This window comes from Lagenorhynchus albirostris, chromosome 8, assembly GCF_949774975.1.
Source record: "Lagenorhynchus albirostris chromosome 8, mLagAlb1.1, whole genome shotgun sequence".
NCBI lineage: Eukaryota > Metazoa > Chordata > Mammalia > Artiodactyla > Delphinidae > Lagenorhynchus > Lagenorhynchus albirostris.
The window spans coordinates 51515578-51538084 of NC_083102.1; the positions used below are offsets into that span (position 1 = coordinate 51515578).

At 35.3% G+C, this 22507-nt stretch overlaps 1 protein-coding gene across 2 annotated transcripts in view; it reads right to left on the reverse strand.

Annotated features, from left to right (window-relative positions):
- STK31 (serine/threonine kinase 31) overlaps positions 1-22507 on the reverse strand; it is a 100919-nt gene that overhangs the window by 66652 nt on the left and 11760 nt on the right. For both annotated transcript variants that reach the window (XM_060156981.1, XM_060156980.1), the window contains exons 6-10: positions 18150-18508; positions 17000-17174; positions 11050-11165; positions 9501-9660; positions 6422-6544 (exon numbers count right to left, since the gene is read on the reverse strand). In XM_060156981.1, the coding sequence (XP_060012964.1) occupies positions 6422-6544; positions 9501-9660; positions 11050-11165; positions 17000-17174; positions 18150-18508 (933 nt within the window). The remainder of the gene's footprint in view (positions 1-6421; positions 6545-9500; positions 9661-11049; positions 11166-16999; positions 17175-18149; positions 18509-22507) is intronic.

Sequence of the window (22507 nt, forward strand, 5' to 3'; positions counted from 1 at the left end):
AGAAGAGACAAAAGAGCTTCATGGCTCTCTCTAGGAATCAGACTCTAGAAATGTCACAGAGACAAGAGGAAAACTTAATAGACCCCAGAAATTTTTATCACAAAACTCTGAGAAACCCTTGGAAAGAGAGAGGATGGCTGGTGCTTGGCATTGAATGAATACGGTCATACCAAGTGGGAGAAGGCCTGTACCACAGCAGAGAATATCCTGTGGGACAAGAACTGTCTTCATACGCCCTTCTTTCTCCCTCACATTGGGCAGGAAAGCAGCAGCACAAGCAAGAGGCAAGGATTTATACAAGTACAGTATAAGAACCTAGATGAGGCAGAAACTGATAACCAATACAAAAGGATTGGCCAAGCACTCTCTTTTCTTCCCTTTTGCCCTGAATACCTGGTAGCATTTACACCCATGGGTAGCAGCCCCTGGAAAAGAGCAGTGGCTCTTTTCCTCCCAGGACTGGGAGGTCCTCTGAAGAGTAAGATCACCTAGAAGAAAAGCCAATAAGAAGTAGTTGAGCCCAGACTGCAACCCTAGAAGTTCTGAGTAACAACCCCATCCTATTCCCTAAACCCATGTGAAATTACGGTCCAAGCTTTCACCCCTCCCTAGGTCCCATTACCACACTATCACATATGTATACAACAGCACACTAAGGCAGTTTATAATTCTTCAAGAGAATATGAGGTCCTGAGGGGAAGTACAGGGGAGGATGAAATATGTGTGAATAATACAAGCATTCTGAAAGAAATATAATAAACTAAGCTACCTTATAAAAAGGAAGCAAAATCAGTAGCCCAGATAATAGTAAGAACTCAAAATAAACATAACAAATATTCTCAAAGAAAGAAAATTGGAAACATAAAGCAAAACCAAGTAGCTATGAATAACAACTGAAATTATTAAGTATGAAAGAAATAATCTTTGAAATAAAGAACACAAGGGATTGGTTAAGTGGCAGAAGAAATACAGCAAAAGAACCAATTAGTGACTAGGTGGTTAAGTCAAGGATCCTTCCAAAAAGACACAGAAAGGGATAAAAAGATAGAAAAAAATGAATGAACAATTAAAATATGTAAAGAACAGAAGTTTAAACAACCATCTAACAGAAGTCTCAGAATGAAAGAAAATGTAAATGAGGTGGGGGGGGAGACAGTATTTTAAGAAATAATTATCAAATATTTCCTAGAGTTAAAGAAAAACCTCAAACTGAATTGCCTCAGATTAAATCTAAACTTATATATGTTTCAGTGCAATTTAGGAAATAAGTCAAGAGAAAATGTTCAAGCTCCAGGAGGAAAAAAGGTAACAGAAGAACAAAAATCAGACTCATATCAACAACTACTGAAATAAGAAAACAATGGATTATTATTGTCAAAGGTCTGAAGAGAAAATGGACCTAATATTTTGTAGTCACTAAACAATTATTTAAAGAGCTTAAATGTAAGCAATTGTTTAAATATTTAAATTGTTTAAATACAATATCCTGAGACATTCAATACGTCACAAAGTCAACCACTCAAAGCTCTCCTTGAAAGTACTCTCAAAGAAAGTATTCCAATACAGAGTAAACCAAAAGATATCCAATAATTTACAAAATAAATAAGAGTGAGAAAATAACTCTAAAGTCTGTTACTTGAGATATCATATACAGTATCTGTAACAATCTGTGAGTAAAATCCTAGACAACAATTGTGGTTGTTAGATTCATGGGAGGGAGGTACAGACAGACAAAAAGACACACCAGAGGCAAGTGAAAATGTTCTAAGATATCAGGGGTAGAAGGTGAAAAAAAAGGGAGGAAAAAAAAAGAAACCATGATAAACAGAAACACAAAAATAATCACAGAAATAAGTTCTAATAAAACAGTAATTATAAATATATAAATCAAGCTACCCATCAAAAGGCAGATTTACACGTTGGATTCTTTTTAAAAATGATCTGTTAGTGTGTTGTCTAAGAGAGACATTTAAAATAAAGGGAGAAAAAAAGAAAAAATATATAAAGCAAATATTAACCAGAAAGACAGGTGGGATAAGAATTTTAAAAGAAAACAAAAATAAAATTTTATCCCAAAACATCATAAGGGAAAAATAATGTTACATAACAGCTTAAAATACATAACAATCACAAATTCATTAACACTCAATAATACAGCAATGAAATATTTTGAACAATTTAAAGAAGCAGAATATATAACAATATATTAACTAGAATATATAACAAAAATATTCCCAAACTGATCAGATAAAAAAACTAAGCAAAGATACAGAAGATTAAAGCTTAAAATAATAGCTATAGGTCAGAAACTGCACACAGAGAAAACCTAGAATATACTTTCTTTTTGAACTTAAAAGGAACGGTCATGAAAAATTAACCATGTATTGTAGGCCACAAAAAAAATCTCAATAAATGCTGAGGAAATCAAAATCATGACATTTCACTTCTTTGACCCTCATTATCAAAGTATAAGTTATATTTCTTAAGTATTTACTTGAAGAATATAAATAAAAATTAACTATTTTTCAGCAAACTGAAGAGAAGCTTAAAGAATAATCCGGTGCCCAGGAGTGGGATTCCTGGATCACATGGTAACTCTTAGTTTTACAAGGAACCTCCATACTGTTCTCCATAGTGGCTGTACCAATTTACATTCCCACCAACAGAGCAAGTGGGTTCCCTTTTCTCCACACCCTCTCCAGCATGTATTATTTGTAGACTTTTTGATGACAGCCATTCTGACCAGTGTGAGGTGATATCTCATTGTAGTTTTGATTTGCATTTCTCTAATAATTAGTGATGTTGAGCATCTTTTCATGTGCTTTTTAGCCATCTGTATGTCTTCTTTGGAGAAATGTCTATTTAGGTCTTCTACCCGTTTTCTGACTGGGTTGTTTGTTTTATTGATATTGAGCGGCATGAGCCATTTGTATATTTTGGAGATTAATCCCTTGTCAGTTGCTTTATTTGCAAATATTTTCTCCCATTCTGTAGGTTGTCTTTTCATTTTGTTTATGGTTTCCTTTGCTGTGCAAAAGCTTTTAAATTTAATTAGGTCCCATTTGTTTATTTTTGTTTTTATTTTCATTACTCTAGGAGGTGGATTGAAAAAGATCTTGCTGTGATTTATGTCAAAAAGTGTTCTGCCTATGTTTTCCTCTAAGAGGTTTATAGTATCCAGCCTTACATTTAGGTCTTCAATCCATTTTGAGTTTATTTTTGTGTATGGTGTTAGGGAGTGTTCTAATTTCATTCGTTTACATGTAGCTCTGGAGAAAACCATAATTCAAAAAGATACATGCACCCTAATGTTCACTGTAGCACTGTTTACAATAGCCAGGACATGGAAGCAACCTAAACGTCCATCAACAGAGGAATGGATAAAGAAGATGTGGTACATATATACAGTGGAATATTACTCAGCCATAAAAAAAGAATGAAATAATGCCATCTGCAGCAACATGGATGGACCCAGAGATTGTCATACTGAGTGAAGTCAGAGAAAGACAAATATCATATGATATTGCTTATATGTGGAATCTAAAAAAAGGGTACAAATGAACTTATCTACAAAACAGAAACAGAGTTACAGATGTAGAAAAATATGATTCCAGGTGGGGGGACATATACACACTACTATATATAAGATAGATAACTCATAAGAACCTACTGTATAGCACAGGTAACTCTACTCAATACTCTGCAATGGCCTACATGGGAAAAGAATCTAAAAGAGAGTGTATATATGTAACTTATTCACTTTGCTGTACACCTGAAACTAACACAACACTGTAAATCAACTATACTCCAGTAAAAATTTTTAAAAAAAGAATAAACTGGTGACCGAGGGGAATAGTAGAAAGAGAGACAAACCAGATTTGGCAAAACTTCTTTTAAGATTAAACTTTAAAAAGAAAAGAGGGGCTTCCCTGGTGGCGCAGTGGTTGAGAGTCCGCCTGCCGATGCGGGCGACGCGGGTTTGTGCCCCGGTCCGGGGGATCCCGCATGCCGCGGAGCGACTGGGCCCATGGGCCATGGCCGCTGAGCCTGCGCGTCTGGAGCGTGTGCTCCGCAACGGGAGAGGCCACAGCAGTGGGAGGCCCGCGTACCACAAAAAAAAAAAAAAAAAAGAAAAGAGCTTTAAAAATGACCTTGTTTGCCAATCCTTCACCTCTGTTTTCTAACAGTTAATGAGAAGAAATAAACCTTTACTGGGTAAAGTAGAAGCTGCAATGCAGAGAGGTGAATTCTTTCAACACTATCCTTTTATAGGAAAAGCTCACTTCACCATTCTGGAATAACCTGTACTATTGATGCAATTCCATTTAAGAAAATGTTTCAAACCAGGGCTCCAATGGCTCCTGAACCATACACATTAATATGAAAACTACACCTTCATCTACGTGGACAAAAAGAGACCATGCCCATGTCCTGGCTATTGTAAAAAGAGCTGCAGTGAACATTTTGGTACATGACTCTTTTTGAATTATGGTTTTCTCAGGGTATATGCCCAGTAGTGGGATTGCTGGGTCGTATGGCAGTTCTATTTTTAGTTTTTTAAGGAACCTCCATACTGTTCTCCATAGTGGCTGTATCGATTTACATTCCCACCAACAGTGCAAGAGGGTTCCCTTTTCTCCACATCCTCTCCAGCATTTATTGTTTCTAGATTTTTTGATGATGGCCATTCTGACCAGTGTGAGATGATATCTCATTGTAGTTTTGATTTGCATTTCTCTAATATGATGTTGAGCATTCTTTCATGTGTTTGTTGGCAATCTGTATATCTTCTTTGAAGAAATGTCTATGTGTCCATCATCGGATGAATGGATAAAGAAGATGTGGCACATATATACAATGGAATATTACTCAGCCATAAAAAGAAACGAAATTGAGGTATTTGTAGTGAGGTGGATGGACCTCACTAAGAAAATTCCGTTTTCTTAAATGGAATTGCATAAATAGTATAGGTTATTCCAGTCTGTCATACAGAGTGAAGTAAGTCAGAAAGAGAAAAACAAATACCGTATGCTAACACATATATATGGAATCTAAGGGGAAAAAAAAAAGGTCATGAAGAACCTAGGGGTAAGACGGAAAAAAAGACACAGACCTACTAGAGAATGGACGTGAGGATACGAGGAGGGGGAAGGGTAAGCTGTGACAAAGTGAGAGAGTAGCATGGACATATACACACTACCAAACGTAAAATAGATAGCTAGTGGAAAGCAGCCGCATAGCACAGGGAGATCAGCTCGGTGGTTTGTGACCACCTACAGGGGTGGGATAGGGAGGGTGGGAGGGAAGGAGACACAAGAGGGAAGAGATATGGGAACATATGTATATGTATAACTGATTCACTTTGTTATAAAGCAGAAACTAACACACCATTGTAAAGCAATTATACTCCAATAAAGATGTTAAAAAAAAAAAGAGACAGTGCCCAGATGTCCCTGAATATCCTTTTCTCCAATTCTCCAGCAAGCTTATTCCCTACAGTATAAAACAAGACAGCTATTATTCAACTTGGTATTAAAGATACTGACAAACAGTAAAAATTCTAAGATACATAAAAGGTAGAAGGAGTAGAAAAGGGTTATTGTGTTCAAATGATATGACCACACAGAAAGCTCAGAGTATCAACTGACAAAAACTAAAAGAGAGTTCAGCAGAGTTGCCAGAGAGACATCAATATATAAAAATCAATAGTATCCCTCTACACCATCAAAAATAACTAGGAAATGGAAAATAAGATAACATTCACAAAAGCAATCAAAAGTATAAATGTCTTGGAGTTAAATGAAGAAAATGCATGAGGCGCTATGGAGAAAACTTTTAAACATCATTAAAAAACATAATAAAAGATGTGAGTAAGTAGAAAGACTATGTTAACAGGCGGAATGACAACATTGTCACACTCATTCACTCCAAATTAGTCATTTCTGAGCTGAAAGGATAGGACTAAAGACAAGGTTCCACAACATCATACAGCTACTGTACTCTATCCCTTATCACAGATATTAAAAGCTCTATAACTCAAGGATCAGGATCCCTCTCCCTAACTCTAACATATGGCTTTACTAGATTTTCTGCTAGAATGCAGTGGGTAACAGGGACTCACCTGCCTGCTACTGCTCCTGTCTCTGAGAGTTTTCCCAAAGAATGCTGCTCTAGCAAGCCTGACATGCCTGATCATTTTAACTTATTTGCAGGATAAATACATATACATACATAAACACGTTAAATATATCAATATAAAATTTTAACACCATTAAAAAGAAACTAGGATTCATCAGAGAAAATCTTTTGCAGCCATCAGTACTATCTGAAGTCTAAAGGTAAATGCTAATTTCACCTCTCAAACGATAAACATATTTTAATATATATTTAATGTATATTTAGTATCTTTTAAAATTCCAACCTGTAATGTTTTCAAGCGTTTATTAAGAGGTAACTCATCAACTTCCAGAATAAAAACTTCTACTGCCATGTACAGCTTCTGTTGTACTTCATTTCTTTTGGCTATCAAAATATTCCCTTCATTCTGGAGGAAGGAAAAAAAGAATAACCATCATTAATATATCAGGTGTTTTTTTTACACACTGACCTCTATGAAAAAAACTGATCTCTTAAAGTTAGTAAAATTTAACATTACATTCTCCAAACATAGTAAACACTTCAGACAAACACCTGTCTCCTTAGATCACCAAAATGACAGAGTTTTCTCTCCCTTAATTAGAAATAAGATTTACGTTCAACAATTCTTCTCTGTTAATCTTCATCTTTTCCTATCATTTCTGCAACAATAAAATTTTTGCTTTTCTTAAGAAAATTATACAAGTATCTATGGCTAATTACACACTGTCTCCTTCCTACTCTCAGCCCACCCTCAATTCCTTCATCTACTTATCTTTCAAGATTCAGTTAATCTCCACCATGATAAAACCTCCAATTCACCCAAAAGGCTATGTTTGGAAATAGATATGAGAGATATCCAAGAATGCTGTGAATTACCTCTGTTATAGTACTTACCAAACTATACTAAAACTATCTATTTATATATCCGGCCAATACCCAAGGTAGATAGAGGGATAGGACCACGTCTTAAACAAATGCATGTGTCTACTACCTGTAACAGTGTCTGGCACATACACTTAAAAGCCTGAATGTTAGAATACTCTTTTTTGTGTAAGCTCAACCAGACCATTATATAACTAATTATAAAGACAAAAGAAAAGAATCTCTTTCATCAAAACTACACCTGGTGGGCCTCCCTGATGGCACAGTGGTTAAGAATCCGCCTGCCAATGCAGGGGACACAGGTTCCATCCCTGGTCTAGGAAGGTCCCACATGCCACGGAGCAACTAAGCCCGTGTGCCACAACTACCGAGCCCACGTGCCACAACTACCGAAGCCCGTGTGCCTAGAGCCCGTGCTCCACAACAAGAGAAACCACCATAATGAGAAGCCCGCACACAGCAACGAAGAGTAGCCCCTGCTCACCGCAACTAGAGAAAGCCCACTAGCAGCAATGAAGACCCAACACAGCCAAAAATAAATAAGTAAATTTATTAAAAAAAAAAAGTACACATGGCAATCAAGTTAAGGAACTGTGAGAAATATATAAATGAAAATAACAATACTGACCCAAATTAAGTACAAGCAGGGAAATAAAATGACAACTTTATCTAAGGGACAATTATGACTCTCTATTTATCCAATAATCTACTCTTCAGTCTGTCAAATGAACTTTAGGGTAATAAAGCCTAAAAGTAAGTCCTGAAACATCAGCAGTAGTGGAAATAAATTGCTTCAAAAAAAAAATCACATTTGTTCTACTAGAATACCAAGTCCTAGGTATATACTAAGCCCTCTCCCTCCCTGTGATAAATCACTTTCCTATGCTCAAATGACAAAAACAAAACAAAACAAAAATTAAAAAGTAGTCTTTTTTCATCTTTTCATCTTACTACATGAAAATACATGATGAAGTATTTTAATACTGGCAGTATGGTTTAAATGGAACTAGAACACACTTTGTAATCAGACATACCTGGGTTCAAATTCCATATTAACATTTAGAACTACATAATCTTGAGCAATTTCCTTAAACCCTGTGGGCCTCAGTTTCCTGAGGAGCAAAAGTGCCAAGTGCCCTTTTTTTTTTTTTTTTTTATTTCGCAGTACGCGGGCCTCTCACTGTTGTGGCCTCTCCCATTGCGGAGCACAGGCTCCAGACACGCAGGCTCAGCGGCCAAGGCTCACGGACCCAGCCGCTCTGCGGCATGTGGGATCTTCCCGGACTGGGGCACAAACCAGCGTCCCCTGCATTGGCAGGCGGACTCTCAACCACTGTGCCACCAGGGAAGTCCCAAAAGTGCCCATATTTAAAAGTTAGTGTACGAAAAGTTTATAAAGTATCTATAGCACTGCCTGTGTTTCATAGAGATTCAAAAATTATTACTTCTGTCACTTTTTTTCTTCCATAATCAGAAGTAACCAGTAACCAGGTCTAATATGTAAAATAACCCAAATCGAATCCTTTATCCAAATTAAACATTCCTGGCATTTTCAAAGGCCTAGTTATTCTGTTTACTTTTCTCATTCAGAGCCAGTTACGCTGCCAACTGGCCAACCTAGAATGAATAGGAAATAAGACTTTCAGGGTACAATCCCCAGAGGCAGAAACCACCAATACTTAAGATAGGACAATTCCAAACACAAGTTTAGGGCTCATAGGTACTATGGAAAGCTATGACTGTTGTACCAAATATCTTTATATGAAAAAGAAGGAGTTCCATTCAGCTCAATATAATAAACTAAAGAAAATTCCAAGAGGAAATAAATATATTTTTATCTACACTAATGAAGAAGTCACATGAAATATTCCATTCTTCATATCCCTCCCCTACCCACACATGGATGGCTTAGATAGCATTTAACAGTAAGGCAGAGTCCTATAATGCAGCATAAAACACGCCACTCAGACCAGAAGACAAGATCCACATTAGCAGTTGTGGGAGCCACTCTGGCTTACAAGCCTCATGCCCCTCAAAAGCCACCATCTCTTATAGGTATAGCTGCCAGGGTCCCCCAAAGGGTATGCCCAGTTGCAAGTATTTGTAGTTTACAGTTCCTCCCAGTCCAGATACAATTTACCAATCAGGGGTTTTATTTTTACCTAAACAATGTTGCCAGTAACATGACTGAAATACCATTTCATCAAATTACCAAGGGAACAGAGAGAGGTAAATTCTCATGCAAAAGGGACTGCAAAAGGGTTAACTAACCCTTTTTCCACAATCACTACTTATCTATCCTACCTTTCTTACAAGGCAACAAAAGAAATCAAATTATTAATATGAAGATATGTAAAAGTTAAAGATTTCACATAAAGTATCATTCCAATATCTGCAGTCCTTCTGCTTTCTTGAAATCTGTTCTTTCTTTTATCTGTTCAACAGATAAAAATCATCATAGAGAAAAATTCTTAACCCACCATATTCTGACAAGCTTGAATCTTCCCCTGAGCCAGACAGTATTCTGCCCAAATTATCTCTAATTCATTCAGAGAAGCTGGGAGAGTAAAGCAGCCTTCATCCAACACTTGTATAGCATCTGACAGGTCATTTCCAAAATGAGCATTGATACTGACACATCTATTAAGACAGCAAAAAGGAAAAGATCAAGAAATTTTTAAGGTGCTGTGAGAAAAAAAATTACACTTAAATACTAATGGTCTAAAGTTACTATTTACAACACTGGCTATGAAGAGGTACTTTTTAAAATCATATAAAATCATAAATAACTTTGATACAATTAAAAACATAATTGAGAAAAAAATTTAAATATCTTTTTCAGAAAGCTTTATATAAAAAGACAACTTCAAAAGTCTGCAGATTTTAAATGATATTGAATTAGATTTATAAATAATTCTGTAAAATTTTATACTTAAGCCAATCTTGCTTACCAAGATGACAGGCACATAGTCCTTGTACCTTAATAAGCAGACTAGCATTTGCAGAGTTTTTTAAAATATCCAAAAAGAAAAAGCAATGTGAAAGACCAAACAGCAAAAACAAACAAGGCCCATCATTTTCTTTTTTCTAGCTTCCAGTTAGACTGCCACCATTCTAACAGCACATTATTTCCTCAAATATGGGTTAAAATATTTTGAACTGTTTTGGTCCAAAGTCTGTCTCACAGCTTTCAAGTGTAGTCACCTGAATTTTTGGTTATGCATTAGAAGTTGATTAAGCTCTAGAGAGACTTACTCAAACTATTTAGAAACTTATAAACCAGATACCGATTGATGGATTTATACTGGAGAATATAAATTCCCACTGGACAAAAGACGAACGTGCAGGATTAATTCAGGGCAACATCTTCTTAGTGTTTCAAAGTACGTGAGAAAATGAATTACTGATTTAAGTTGTATGTATAGCACAAAAAGACAACTAGGTTGTTTTGAGAACTATTTTTTCCACATTGCAGAAAAGGGTGAAAAATTATCCCTAACCAATAATAAAACAATCCTCTATAAAGTACAATACCTATATAATTCATATATAGAGTCTGAGATATGCTGAATAAACTCTGCACAAAACTTGCTAACCAATTTCTTCTGACTCCATGAAGATCACTTTTCTTCTAACTCCATGAACACTACTTTCTTCTTTCTTTAGAAGGGGTATAATTAAGTTATATTACTGAAATCTAGTTTCAGTATAGGACTGAAAATAACCCCAAGCAAAACAAGAGGACATAGTAGTTTCTCATCAAACTACCACTTAGAAGTTGTGTTGACTTTTTAATTTCATTCTCATAGATGACTTTTAGGACACTATCATGCCACACAGTGTCAACAGAACACTAACAAAAACAATAGAAAATTTGTCTCAGGAGTAACTATTTTTAGTTTCCTTCTTTAAAGTAATAAAAATACAAAGATTAAGTTACAAAGCAAAAATGTCAGGTACACAAAACAAAGCACCAACTAATTAGCATTTGTTTTAAACTATCCTTCTTAAAAATATGCTTTTACCTACCTAATTTCTTTCAATATTTCAACCTTAGCTGCTAGATTTTTCATTCTGGTACCTACACAAGTCTTAAGAGTACTTTCTAAATGTTTAGTCAAATCCATGGTAGTTGCTTTCTCTTGCTGAAGCAAAGAACAAATACATCTTAGTTAGACCCAAATAGGAAACTGTATTTCTACTGTTATTTAAATGATTTTTAGGCGTAATTAAAATTTTAAAGGCTAAAAAATACTAGGCAACAGGATAACAAACACTGATTTCCCTACTAGCTAGGATCTGAAAAAGATAAACTATTCCAGTCTTCTGCCTTCACACAGAGACACTCTTATATTGCATCCTAATAAGAAACCAAATAAAAACAAAATTTCACATATTATACGTCTTAATACTTAGATTTTAAAAAGAAAAATAAAAGATACCCTTAAAAACCAAATGATAATCAATGACAATTTGTTTTCTGATGAAGTCTGATATCATTCTGCATTTTAAAAGAATCAAAAACATCATTTCCTTGACCCAAGCTACATTAAACTCCTTGATTCTGAGTGGTACCTTAACAATATGTCTAATATAATTATTCAAAATAATGCATAGAGCAGTAATATGGATAAAGACCTGCAATTTTATTCCAATTATACTACAAACCAGGTATTACACAGTTAAACACAGAACTTTTACTCAATCTTTAAACACCAGGCTGTCTGGTGTTCACATTCTCTCCAATGCTTCAGTTAAATAAAAAGAGAGCCAATACTGAATGCTGATTAATAGTAAGTTACATTTGGGAATGCTCATGCCCATCTGCTCCCATTTGCTGAGGAGGATGACCATGAAGAAGCAGTTATGTTTGTTCTTAAATCTGTTTATATCCACTGTAATTGCTATGATAATTACTCCAAAAATTACATAAATCTAAGACACAGAAGTGGGAAAATAAAAAGTTGCTGAATCTTTGAAAATGTGTTTAATGCTTTACAAAGACTCGATAAAAGCAAATTTTTAGTACAAATTGCTAATGAAATACATGTGGATGAGAACTATAAAATTCTGAAGAATCATTTAAATCTAAAAGAAATGTCAACTCAGTTTCTCAACTGTCTTAAACTTATTGTTAATCCACCTGTAAAAAAAAAAGAACCAGAGCTCAGATGAAAAATAATTAGTATGGTTTTTAAGACAAACAACAAATAAAACAAATAGAAAAGATGCCAAACTTAAACCCAACCACATTAATAATTACATTAAATGAAAATTAGCTAAACACTCCAATTAAAAGATGTGAGATTATCAATCTGGACAAAAACAGCTTAGACTCAACCATATAAGCTGCTTATTAGAAACACTTATTAGATATAAAGAGACAGATAAAAATTAAAGGATGGAAACTATATACAAGGCAAACATTGCTATATTAATATCAGGCAATGTGGACTTCAGTACAGGGAGCACTCCCAGCAATAAACTGGGATATTTCATAAAGACAAATGAATTAATTCATCAAGAAGACACAACAATTCTAATTGTGAATGCACCTAATAACAAAGCTTCAAAACCACAAAGTAAAACCTGATGGAACAAAAGGAAGAAATACACAAAACCACAATAATATTTGGATATTTTAACACTCCTCTCTCTGTAACTGAAGGAACAAGTAAACAGAAAATCAGTCATGATACAAAAATCTTAAACAATACTATCAACCAATTAGACCTAACATTTATGAAACACTCCACCACACAACTGTAGAATACACATAATTTTTAAAAGCATATGGAACATTTCTAAGGACAAACAATATGCTGGATAATAAAACAAATATCAGTAAATGTAAAAGGACTGAAACCATATTGAGTATGCTCTCTGATGCTAAGAAAATAAAATATCAGTAACAAAAATATACTGGAGGGAAATCTCCAAATTTGTGGAAATTAGGCAACACACTTCTAAATAGCTCATGATTTAAAAAAAAATAAATAATGGGAAGTTTTTAAATGTTTGATTAAATAATAAAAAAAACATATCAAAATTTGTGGACTACAAGTAAAGTGATGCTTAAAGGGAAATCTTTAAACATTATAAAAGAACAAAAGATTAAAAACAATTATATGAATAAAAAATAAAACAATGATACAAATTTCCATCTAAAGAAGCTAGAAGAACTGAAGGAAGGAAATAATAACAATAAGTAAAGAAATCAATAAAGTAGAATAGAGACAAACAATAAAGAAAAAAAAAATCAACAGAAGCAAAAATTAGTTCTTGAAAAATGTTAAGGACTTCCAGTTTCCAGTCCAGCATGTAAGAAGAAAAGTCACCAGTCCATCCTAACAAGTAAAAAGTTGAGCAACTGAAAAATCAACAATTTTTCTTAGATTTGTCACAGAGGTAAGGTCACAAGGCACAACTGGAAAGACAAGACAGGCTAATAAAGGAAACTCAAAACTTTCTGGAGCAGCAATCCCCACCGCCCAGGGAAGAAGTCTGGAGTAGGGAAGCTGCAACTGTAACTGACATATTGCTAGAGGCTCAGTATGAACAACTGAAAGTTAAGAACACCAGGGGGACCCCATCATCTGGATGCCCCCACATTTTTGTGAGTTTTACCTCCTCGATCTCCAGCAGGTTCTCACAGTAAATCCCCTCAAGCTTCCAGCAGGAGGAGGGGAAAAGGAACCATTTTGATATATGTTAGAATATTCTGTACTTAACAAGATCTGCCCTCAGTGGAAACCATTTAAACAGAGCCTACCTGCTGGGATTTTATCCAAGCCTAATTAACCTGGGGGAAGGGAAATACCCAAATCCAGCCCACTCTAGCCATCCTCCTTTCTAAAGGGAGTGGGGGAGAAAACTAGTTGCAAGTGCGAAATTCACAGTCTGGAGGCACAGGCTCACTAAAAGACCTTCTTAGTCTTTTCAGACTATAAAACGCTTCTCCTTCCCCCACAACTAATCATCACATTTACTAAATTCCTATTTATAGAAGTTCCTTTCACCAAACACATCATGCCTGGCTATCAAAAAAAAAAAACTTGTAAGACATGTTAAAAGACAAAAACACAGTTGGAAGAGACAAAGCAAACATCAGCATCAAATTCAGATCCGGCAGGAATATTGGGATTATCAGACAGGAACTTCAAACATGGTAGGACAAATATGCTAAGGGCTCTAACAGATAAAGTAGACAGCATGCAAGAACATACAGGCAACGTAAGCAGAGAGATGGAAATTCTAAGAAACAAACAGAATATGCCAGAAATCAAAAACACTGTAGACAGAAATGAAAAATGCTTTTGATGGGCTTATCAGTAGACTAGATATGGCTGAGGAAAGAATATAATCCAAAATACGTGAATCCATATATCCACAAAAAGACCTGTAGAAGAATAGTCACAGTGGCTTTATTTATAATGGCCCAAAACTGAAAACAACCTAAATGCCCATGAATAAGAAAATGAGTAAATAAACTGTGGTATATTCATAGAATGGAACACTACTTTGCAATAAAAATGAACAAACTACTGATAAACACAACCTCAATAAATCTCACAGACATTATTCTTTAAGTGAATGAAGCCAAACATAATAGAATACGTATCAGAGGATTATTCCATTTATATGAAGTACAGGACCAGGAAAACGAAACTGTGGTTATATATAAATCAGCAGAATGGTTGCCCTGAGTGGGAGGAAGAGAGGATAGGCCAGAAAGTGATACCAAGGAACTTTCCAGGGTTGAAAGAAAGGCTTTATATCTCCAACAGGCAACGCCGTTGGCCTATAATCCATTTACTCTCTTCATGGAAGGGGACGAGGACACCCATAGAGAAAATAAAAGGCAGGTGACTAGTCTAATCTCCTTGTCAACTAAACCTTTAAAAAGAAAACAGACTGTTTTCTAAGAGGAAGAGACCTTATCTCTGAAATGCACTTAGCGAGATGTTCCTGGCTATAGGATTAGTTATAATGGGTAAAACCCACAGTTCATGGATTTATGAGTCAGAGTTCCCTGAAGAATGCCACATATGAATCTAGGGGCTGGAGATTGAGTTCAATCACCAATGGTCAATGACTTAACCAGGCCTATGTAATAAAACCTTGATTTAAAAAAAACTCAGAAAAAAATTTAAAAGTTCAGAATGATGAGCTTTGGGGGAGCTTCCAGACTGGTGAAAAAATCCATGTGCTGGGAGAGTGGCAGGCCCAGAGACCCCCCCCCACCAACCCCCTTCATAACTTCCCCTATGCATCTCTTCCTTCTACTTGGCTGTTCCTGAGTTTTATCCTTTATAATAAACGGTAACCATAAGCATAGCACTTCCCTGAGTCCTATGAGTTGTTTTAGAGAATTACTGAATTGAGGGCAGGGGGTGGGAGTGGGGTCATAGGAACGCTCATATTTATACTCAGCCAGACAGAAGTGTGGGTAGCCTGGGACGTGATTTGTGGCTGGTACCTGAACTGGGCTAAATCTTGAGGGACTGAGTCCTTACCTTGTGGAGTCTGAGATAACTCCTGGTATTTAGTGTCAAAAATGAATTGATGGACATCCAGTTGGTGTTAGAGAATTGGAAAATAGTGTTGGGATAACATATTTAGTATCAGAAAAAGCTACATATTTGAAAACCACAGTATTCTTGGGGGGGGGGGAACTGCCCCGAATGTGAGCAAACCTCGAGACCTAACTACCATAAAAGGAAACACATGGAGATACAGGAGCCTGTTAAGCAACACAAGGATGCAGATTAAGCAATTTAAGAGATCTATCAACCAAAATTCAATGTATGGGCCTAACAGGAATTCTGATTAGAAGAAACCAACCGTAAAAGGACATTCATGGAGCAAATATGGGAAACCTGAACACTGACTGGATATTAAATGATATTAAGGAATTATTGTTAATTTTTAAGTATAATAGTATTATGGTTATGTCTTCTTTTTTTTTTTTTTTTTTTGCGGTATGCAGGCCTCTCACTGTTGTGGCCTCTCCCGTTGCGGAGCACAGGCTCCGGACGTGCAGGCTCAGCGGCCATGGCTCACGGGCCCAGCCGCTCCGCAGCATGTGGGATCTTCCCGGACCGGGGCACGAACCCGTGTCCCCTGCATCGGCAGGCAGACTCTCAACCACTGCACCACCAGGGAAGCCCTGGTTATGTCTTTTTTGAAGTTCTTTTCTATTAGAGAGACATACAAAAGCACATACATTAAAATATTATGAATGGGATTTGTTTTAAAATTAGTAGATTTTAAAAAAGACTGCTGTGTATTTAATAATTGTAAAAACTGGGTGATGAATACATAAGTATTAATTATTCAATTCTCTCTTTTTAAAATGTTTGAGGGACTTCCCTGGTGGCTCAGTGGTTAAGAATCTGCCTGCCAATGCAGGGGACACAGGTTCGATCCCTGGTCCAGGAAGATCCCACATGCCACAGAGCAACTAAGCCGGTGCACCACAACTACTGAGCCTGCACTCTAGAGCCCGCGAGCCACAACTACTGAAGCCCACGTGCCTAAAGCCCATGCTCCTCAACAAGAGAAGCCACCGCAATGAGAAGCCTGTGCACCACAACGAAGAGTAGCCCCCGCTCGTCGCAACTAGGGAAAGCCCGCACACAGCAACAAAGACCCAACGCAGCCAAAAATAAATAACAGATTAAATAAATAAATAAAATGTTTGAAAATTTCCATAGTTAAAAATTTTAAAGAACATAAGAGGAAATGTAACTGAGAAATTATTAATCTCTCAAACATCCAATGAAATCCAAAGATGATTAGCTTGTAGCATAAGAAAAATATCTATAAACAAATATAAAAAAAAGGAGAGAATAAAGAATGGGGAGATGAAGGGAAGGAAAGGAAAGGAGACAGAAAATTAAACAAAAAATAAAAGCAAATGAATATAAGGATTTCCCAGTTCATCATTCTTTACCTTACGCCATTGAACATACCATACCTGCAGCTCCTGGACAGTCTGTTCTACTTTCAATTCTAATGCCTTATACCTTTCAAGAAGAACCTCCTTCTCTGTTTTAAGCCTTTCATTTTCTTCAATCAGTTTCTGGTCCTGCTTAATTTTTGCCAGGCTGACATTCAACCCAAAATTAAAGCCACCAACAGCCAAATTTTCCCTATTAAAAACAAATTCACTCATTGTAAAAAACAAACTGTGTAAGTGTTACAGGGATCAAACCCTAAAATTCTCTTGGGTTTTTTTTAGCATGATATACCTTAAAGTTAATTTTGGAAACTAATCTAAAACCTTTACCTAATTCAACATTAAAAAATATTTTTAATGCAAACTAGATTTTATAACTGAAGAAACACTTCAAAAACAATACCTCCAAATCTCAAAGAATACATATTCCAACTTCTTCATAGCAATATCAACTCCAGGAAATACAGTAAAAAGCATTTCTGTATCAGTTTCTTCCAATCCCTCCTCCCCATCACCTCCACTCCATCTGACAGTTTAGTTCCTAGAGCACTGATAAGGTCCCAAAAAACAGCTATATTACCCAAGACATGGCATCATGGCCTAGATCATGATACAGAAGTATAAGAATGGTTTGGTAAACATCAAACCTGGCTTTTTGCTTCAAGTTTATATTTCAAAATTATCTAAAAAGTGAACACCTTTGGTAATAATCAAATTCTATCACAGTACATTTTCACAGGAAGAACAAAGAGCCTCTCTTTTGTTAAAAAGGAAAGGCAATTCCCTAAAACTCATTAAAATATTCTTAAAGCCAAACGAAAAACTTCAAGTTTATCTGAAATTCTGGCTCTTGGCTGAATCGTTTAGATTTAGGGGTAGATTTTTATTTTTAATAAATGTATTCGAAAGAGTTGGAATGAAGAGTTGGTATGTGAACTTCAAACAATTCAAGAATGATTTTTCTTTCAAAATGGCTTTTAATTAAAATATTCCTGCTGAAGAGGAGAGGAATACCTGCTTGAGAAAAACAGAAATAATCAGTATCATCCCTCAGAATCACTGACATAGTTGAGGACTCCAAAAACGTAAGCCTTGACTTCTACTATGACAAGGGCTTACACCATACATCAGAAATTAGTTAAGACTAAAAATTCCAACGTAGTCTTACTTTGGAAATGTCACATGATTTCCTGCATCATTTTCACTCTTCAAGTCAAGAGACAGCCTCCCACTTAAGTGGTCCTTTGGCCTGATGAAAGGTGACTGGTTTGAGCTATGCCCCCACAAAGGAATGGGGCTTTTGAGGTTCCTGAGGACAAGCTGACCAGGATCCGATTTTTTTTCCTCACAGATCTTAGTGCTGGAAGTAAGTTTGCATTTTTCTGCAAATCCTTTCTTAGCCACCTCTTCCCCTATATCCACACTGCCATACTCAGCCTGAGCAATAACTGTTCCATCTTGATAGGTTGCTTTAATTCTCATTTTTATTTGCTTTTCAAAAATCAAGCTCCCCAAAAAGATTCTGCCCTAAGAAAGATTAAAAAAAGAAGACATAAACCAGCTACACCAACATGTTTTTCTCCACTTATTTTGTTTCTACCTAGTTTTTCCAAAGATCGTATTTCCTCATTCTGAAATCTCTGTAAAAGTGGTCTTACCTTGTTGTTGGCTAAATGCAAATATACTTCTGCATGTGTATGACTATATTCCAATTACACACTTGCTAAAATCCTTTCCAGAAGTAGAGCTGAGACCAGTATAGGCAGCCATATTTATACGTTGTTAAATGTGTACCAATTAAATACCCTAGAATAATTTTTTTAAACCAAGCAGATTCTGTTGACATTTTGGCCCTAAGTACATATAATGGTGCCCTGAGGAGCTACACCACATAAAAATGAATTTTGGTATCTAGAAAAAATGCTCAAATTCAACAAAACTTTAAAAATCATTTTATAGGCCTAATCAGGTACTCTCATTTCAAAGTAAGACAAGAGCAGAAGCAGAAAACAGAAACTCAAGGCATAAAACATCAACAATTTTTTTTAAAAATCAACAAACTGCAATTATGAAATATGAGATGTTAGAAATTCCTAAATTAAAACTCTCTTAAATAGAATTTTGTCTGAGGGAGCAATACCTGTATAACTGGCATATGAGAAGACATGTGAGTAATTAGGTACTTGATAACATTTAGTTATACATTATAACTAAATTATAGTTATATAGTTATTATATAACTATAATTATATAACTATATAATTAACTATTTAACTATAACTATTATATAATTAACTATGTAATAGTTTAACTAATTAACTAGTTTAACTAATTAACTATAACTATTATATAATTATATAACTATAATTATAGTTATAACTAAATTATAACTTTGCACAGCACTGAGCAAAGACATACCTAAAACATATTTAGAATTGAAGATATCTTGAGATTTAATTTTAATAAGAACTTGCTTACATCTCCAGAAATCTGAACTCCTAAAATTACTTTGATATGATCCAATTTTATAACTATTCCTCTCTTCCCAAATTTCTCTAAATTCCTTACCTTTCATTCTATAGAGGAAATGAATCATTTCTCAGAATATATAAAGTATAAATTTGAGACAAAAATATCTTGTTTCATATCTTCCTTGGAATCCCTGATGTAATTAATCTTATGGGCCATAACTCTCTTAGGGAGAAGCTTTATTTTTAGCTATATTCTCACTAGGTAAATATGACAAACAATAAAGCTTATGCAAATAAAACCGAATAGGTAATCATACCAATAGTAATCCAGGCAACACGAGCATAAAGAACAAATTAAAAACCAGAAAATACAAGCTAGTCACATTTAAAAAAAAAAATGTTCAAGGTACAAGTAACTAAATAATATTGATAGGGAGTAACTATTTCCTTTTTAACTATATGGTAGTATAGCGGGTAGAAGGGAGATCTATGTAGGAGTTCTTAACTTTTTCCATGCCATGGGCTCCTTTATCGATCTGGTGAACCCTTTGGAATCCTTCTTGGAAAAATGTTTTTAAATGTATAACATAAACATAAGGAGAACTACAAAGAAAATTATTTCACCATGATATATTTTAAGCCCAGGTTAAGAACTCCTGAGCCTAAAAGGATGCATCTGAAAGGGTACAGGAGATTCAAACTACATAGGCTCAAGGATCACCAACCATCACTACCAAAAAGAAAAAAGAATTTTTTTAATCCGTAAACCAAAATGACAAAGTATTCTAAGTTACCAAAAACACAGGTTTAATAAATTTTTCAAATCATAAAAATTTTAAATACACACATATTGAGATACTTGAATTCACCAAGAACACCAATATAGAAAGCAAAGACGGTCCAGAATGTATCACCAAAAAATGAGATCAAGCAGGCAAAGCTAACAAACTCAAAATATAATTCACTGAAATATATCTAAGATTTTGATCAATCAGAATATAGTTTTTAGTTAACCTCTTTCATTAAAAAAACCTTAATTTCAACCCTTAATGTTGAAAGTCTATCTAAAATTCAAGTATAACTTCCACCCCTAACCAATCTTAATGGAAGTGACAGTGTCTGAAAATTATTGCTGCAGTATGTGAAATTCTTAATACTTAACACTTCAAGAAACTCTGTCCTTGGGCAACATATGAATTTAAGTGGAAATAAATCTACTTTTTACAAAAGTTCCAATTACCTAAAGCTGAATGTTCTAAAGGTATACTGTTTATTTAGAAATTTTTACACATAAACCTGATTTTCAGACTTTTCTCTGAAGTCAAATTCTTTTTAGTTACAGTCATTAATCACAATTAGTACAAAACTGTTCAACCAGATTCTCCCTGAATCATATATAATTACAGGTAGAACCCTGAATTTGGAATAAAATCTGAGTTCTCCTAAATACTAACAAAAAGCTTTATTCAGAAATAGGAAAGCATCACTTGCTTTCTTAGTCTACCCAACCTTGTCTGGATATATTAGAAAACAGGTTAAAAGACCTTTAAACTGTTAAACCCATATTCCAATCTCTACCTCTCACTGCGTGATTCTACATGAAAATTTTCAAAGTAAGAAAGGCATTTAGGACATAATTTAATCTTCTTTGATCTTCAGCAATTTTTACCACCATTTTGAGTTACAGTTTCAACTGTGCTTCAGCATAGGTGTGAAAGTGTTGGTTTAAAATGTGTTGAAAGTATTTCAGTGCCCAGGACACCCTCTGGAAGTCTCTTTTTTTTTTAATTTTTTTTATTTTAACTGAATTCCTACTTATCCATTCATCCATTCAAATGCTAGATAAACTGGATGCTCATCTAACACCTAACAGGCAGAAGCAGGGAGATCAGGCATAAAAAATGAATAAAATACTTGTCTCTACCAAGACAGTCTTGTCTCTAACAAGCTCACCATCTTGTGGGGGGAGGAAAAAAATTACACCTCTACATGCCTATACACTGAACTAAAACAGCTGCAGGAGAATGAATGGTGGGTATCAGCAAAGACTTCTTATAAGAAATTACACTTGAACCTTCAGCTGAGAATTAATGGCTAAACATGGACTTTCTAAGCAGAGGCACTCAAGAATAACCATTTCTTTCCAGAAAACATTCAGTTTGCTAATTAGTTCAACTCCAATGAATAGTCTTTTTATTGAATGTAAGCATGCAAATACAAATAATACCATCTATTAAGAATCTATGAAGCACATAAAACATTCTCAATACTGAAGTTTATTTCTTCAGTTCTAAAAATAAATTTTGAAAATGACATTTTCTTTGATTCATGTTTGTTTCAATCTACATAAATTTTATATCATCTTACTACGAGAACAGCAATGGACTTGAGTTCTAGCCCTAGCTCAGCCCTAATTAGCTTTAGTTTTATGACTTTAAATAACTTATTTAATTGTTGTAGACCCAATTTCTTTATTTGCAAAACAATAAGATGAGAGCAGATGAATTCTAAGGTCTGTAAATTTAAAATTCCAAGGTTCTAGGCATGCAAGAAATTCAAAACAAGCCTCTACCTTGGTCAAGGTATTTTAATATTTATATTAAAAAAAAAGTAATTTTAGATTTTAAACCAAAAATTTAGGGTATAATTTTACAATAATATCTATGCTTTACTCTATTTATGAGAGTCTAAAGTACAGAAACATTTCTTATAAGTAACTATAGTGCACACAAAACTACACCCAACGGCCTAAAAGATTCTAAAAACAACAAAAAGAGAAGGTTTTCAAATTTTACTGTTCCTGGGCTTCCCTGGTGGTGCAGTGGTTGAGAGTCCGCCTGCCGATGCAGGGAACACAGGTTCGTGCCCCGGTCCGGGAAGATCCCACATGCCGCGGAGCGGCTGGGCCCGTGAGCCATGGCCGCTGAGCCTGCGCGTCCGGAGCCTGTGCTCCGCAACAGGAGAGGCCACAACAGCGAGAGGCCCGCGTTCCACAAAAAAAAAAAAAAAAAAAAAAAAATTTACTGTTCCTTCTAGTACTGATTAAATTATTTCC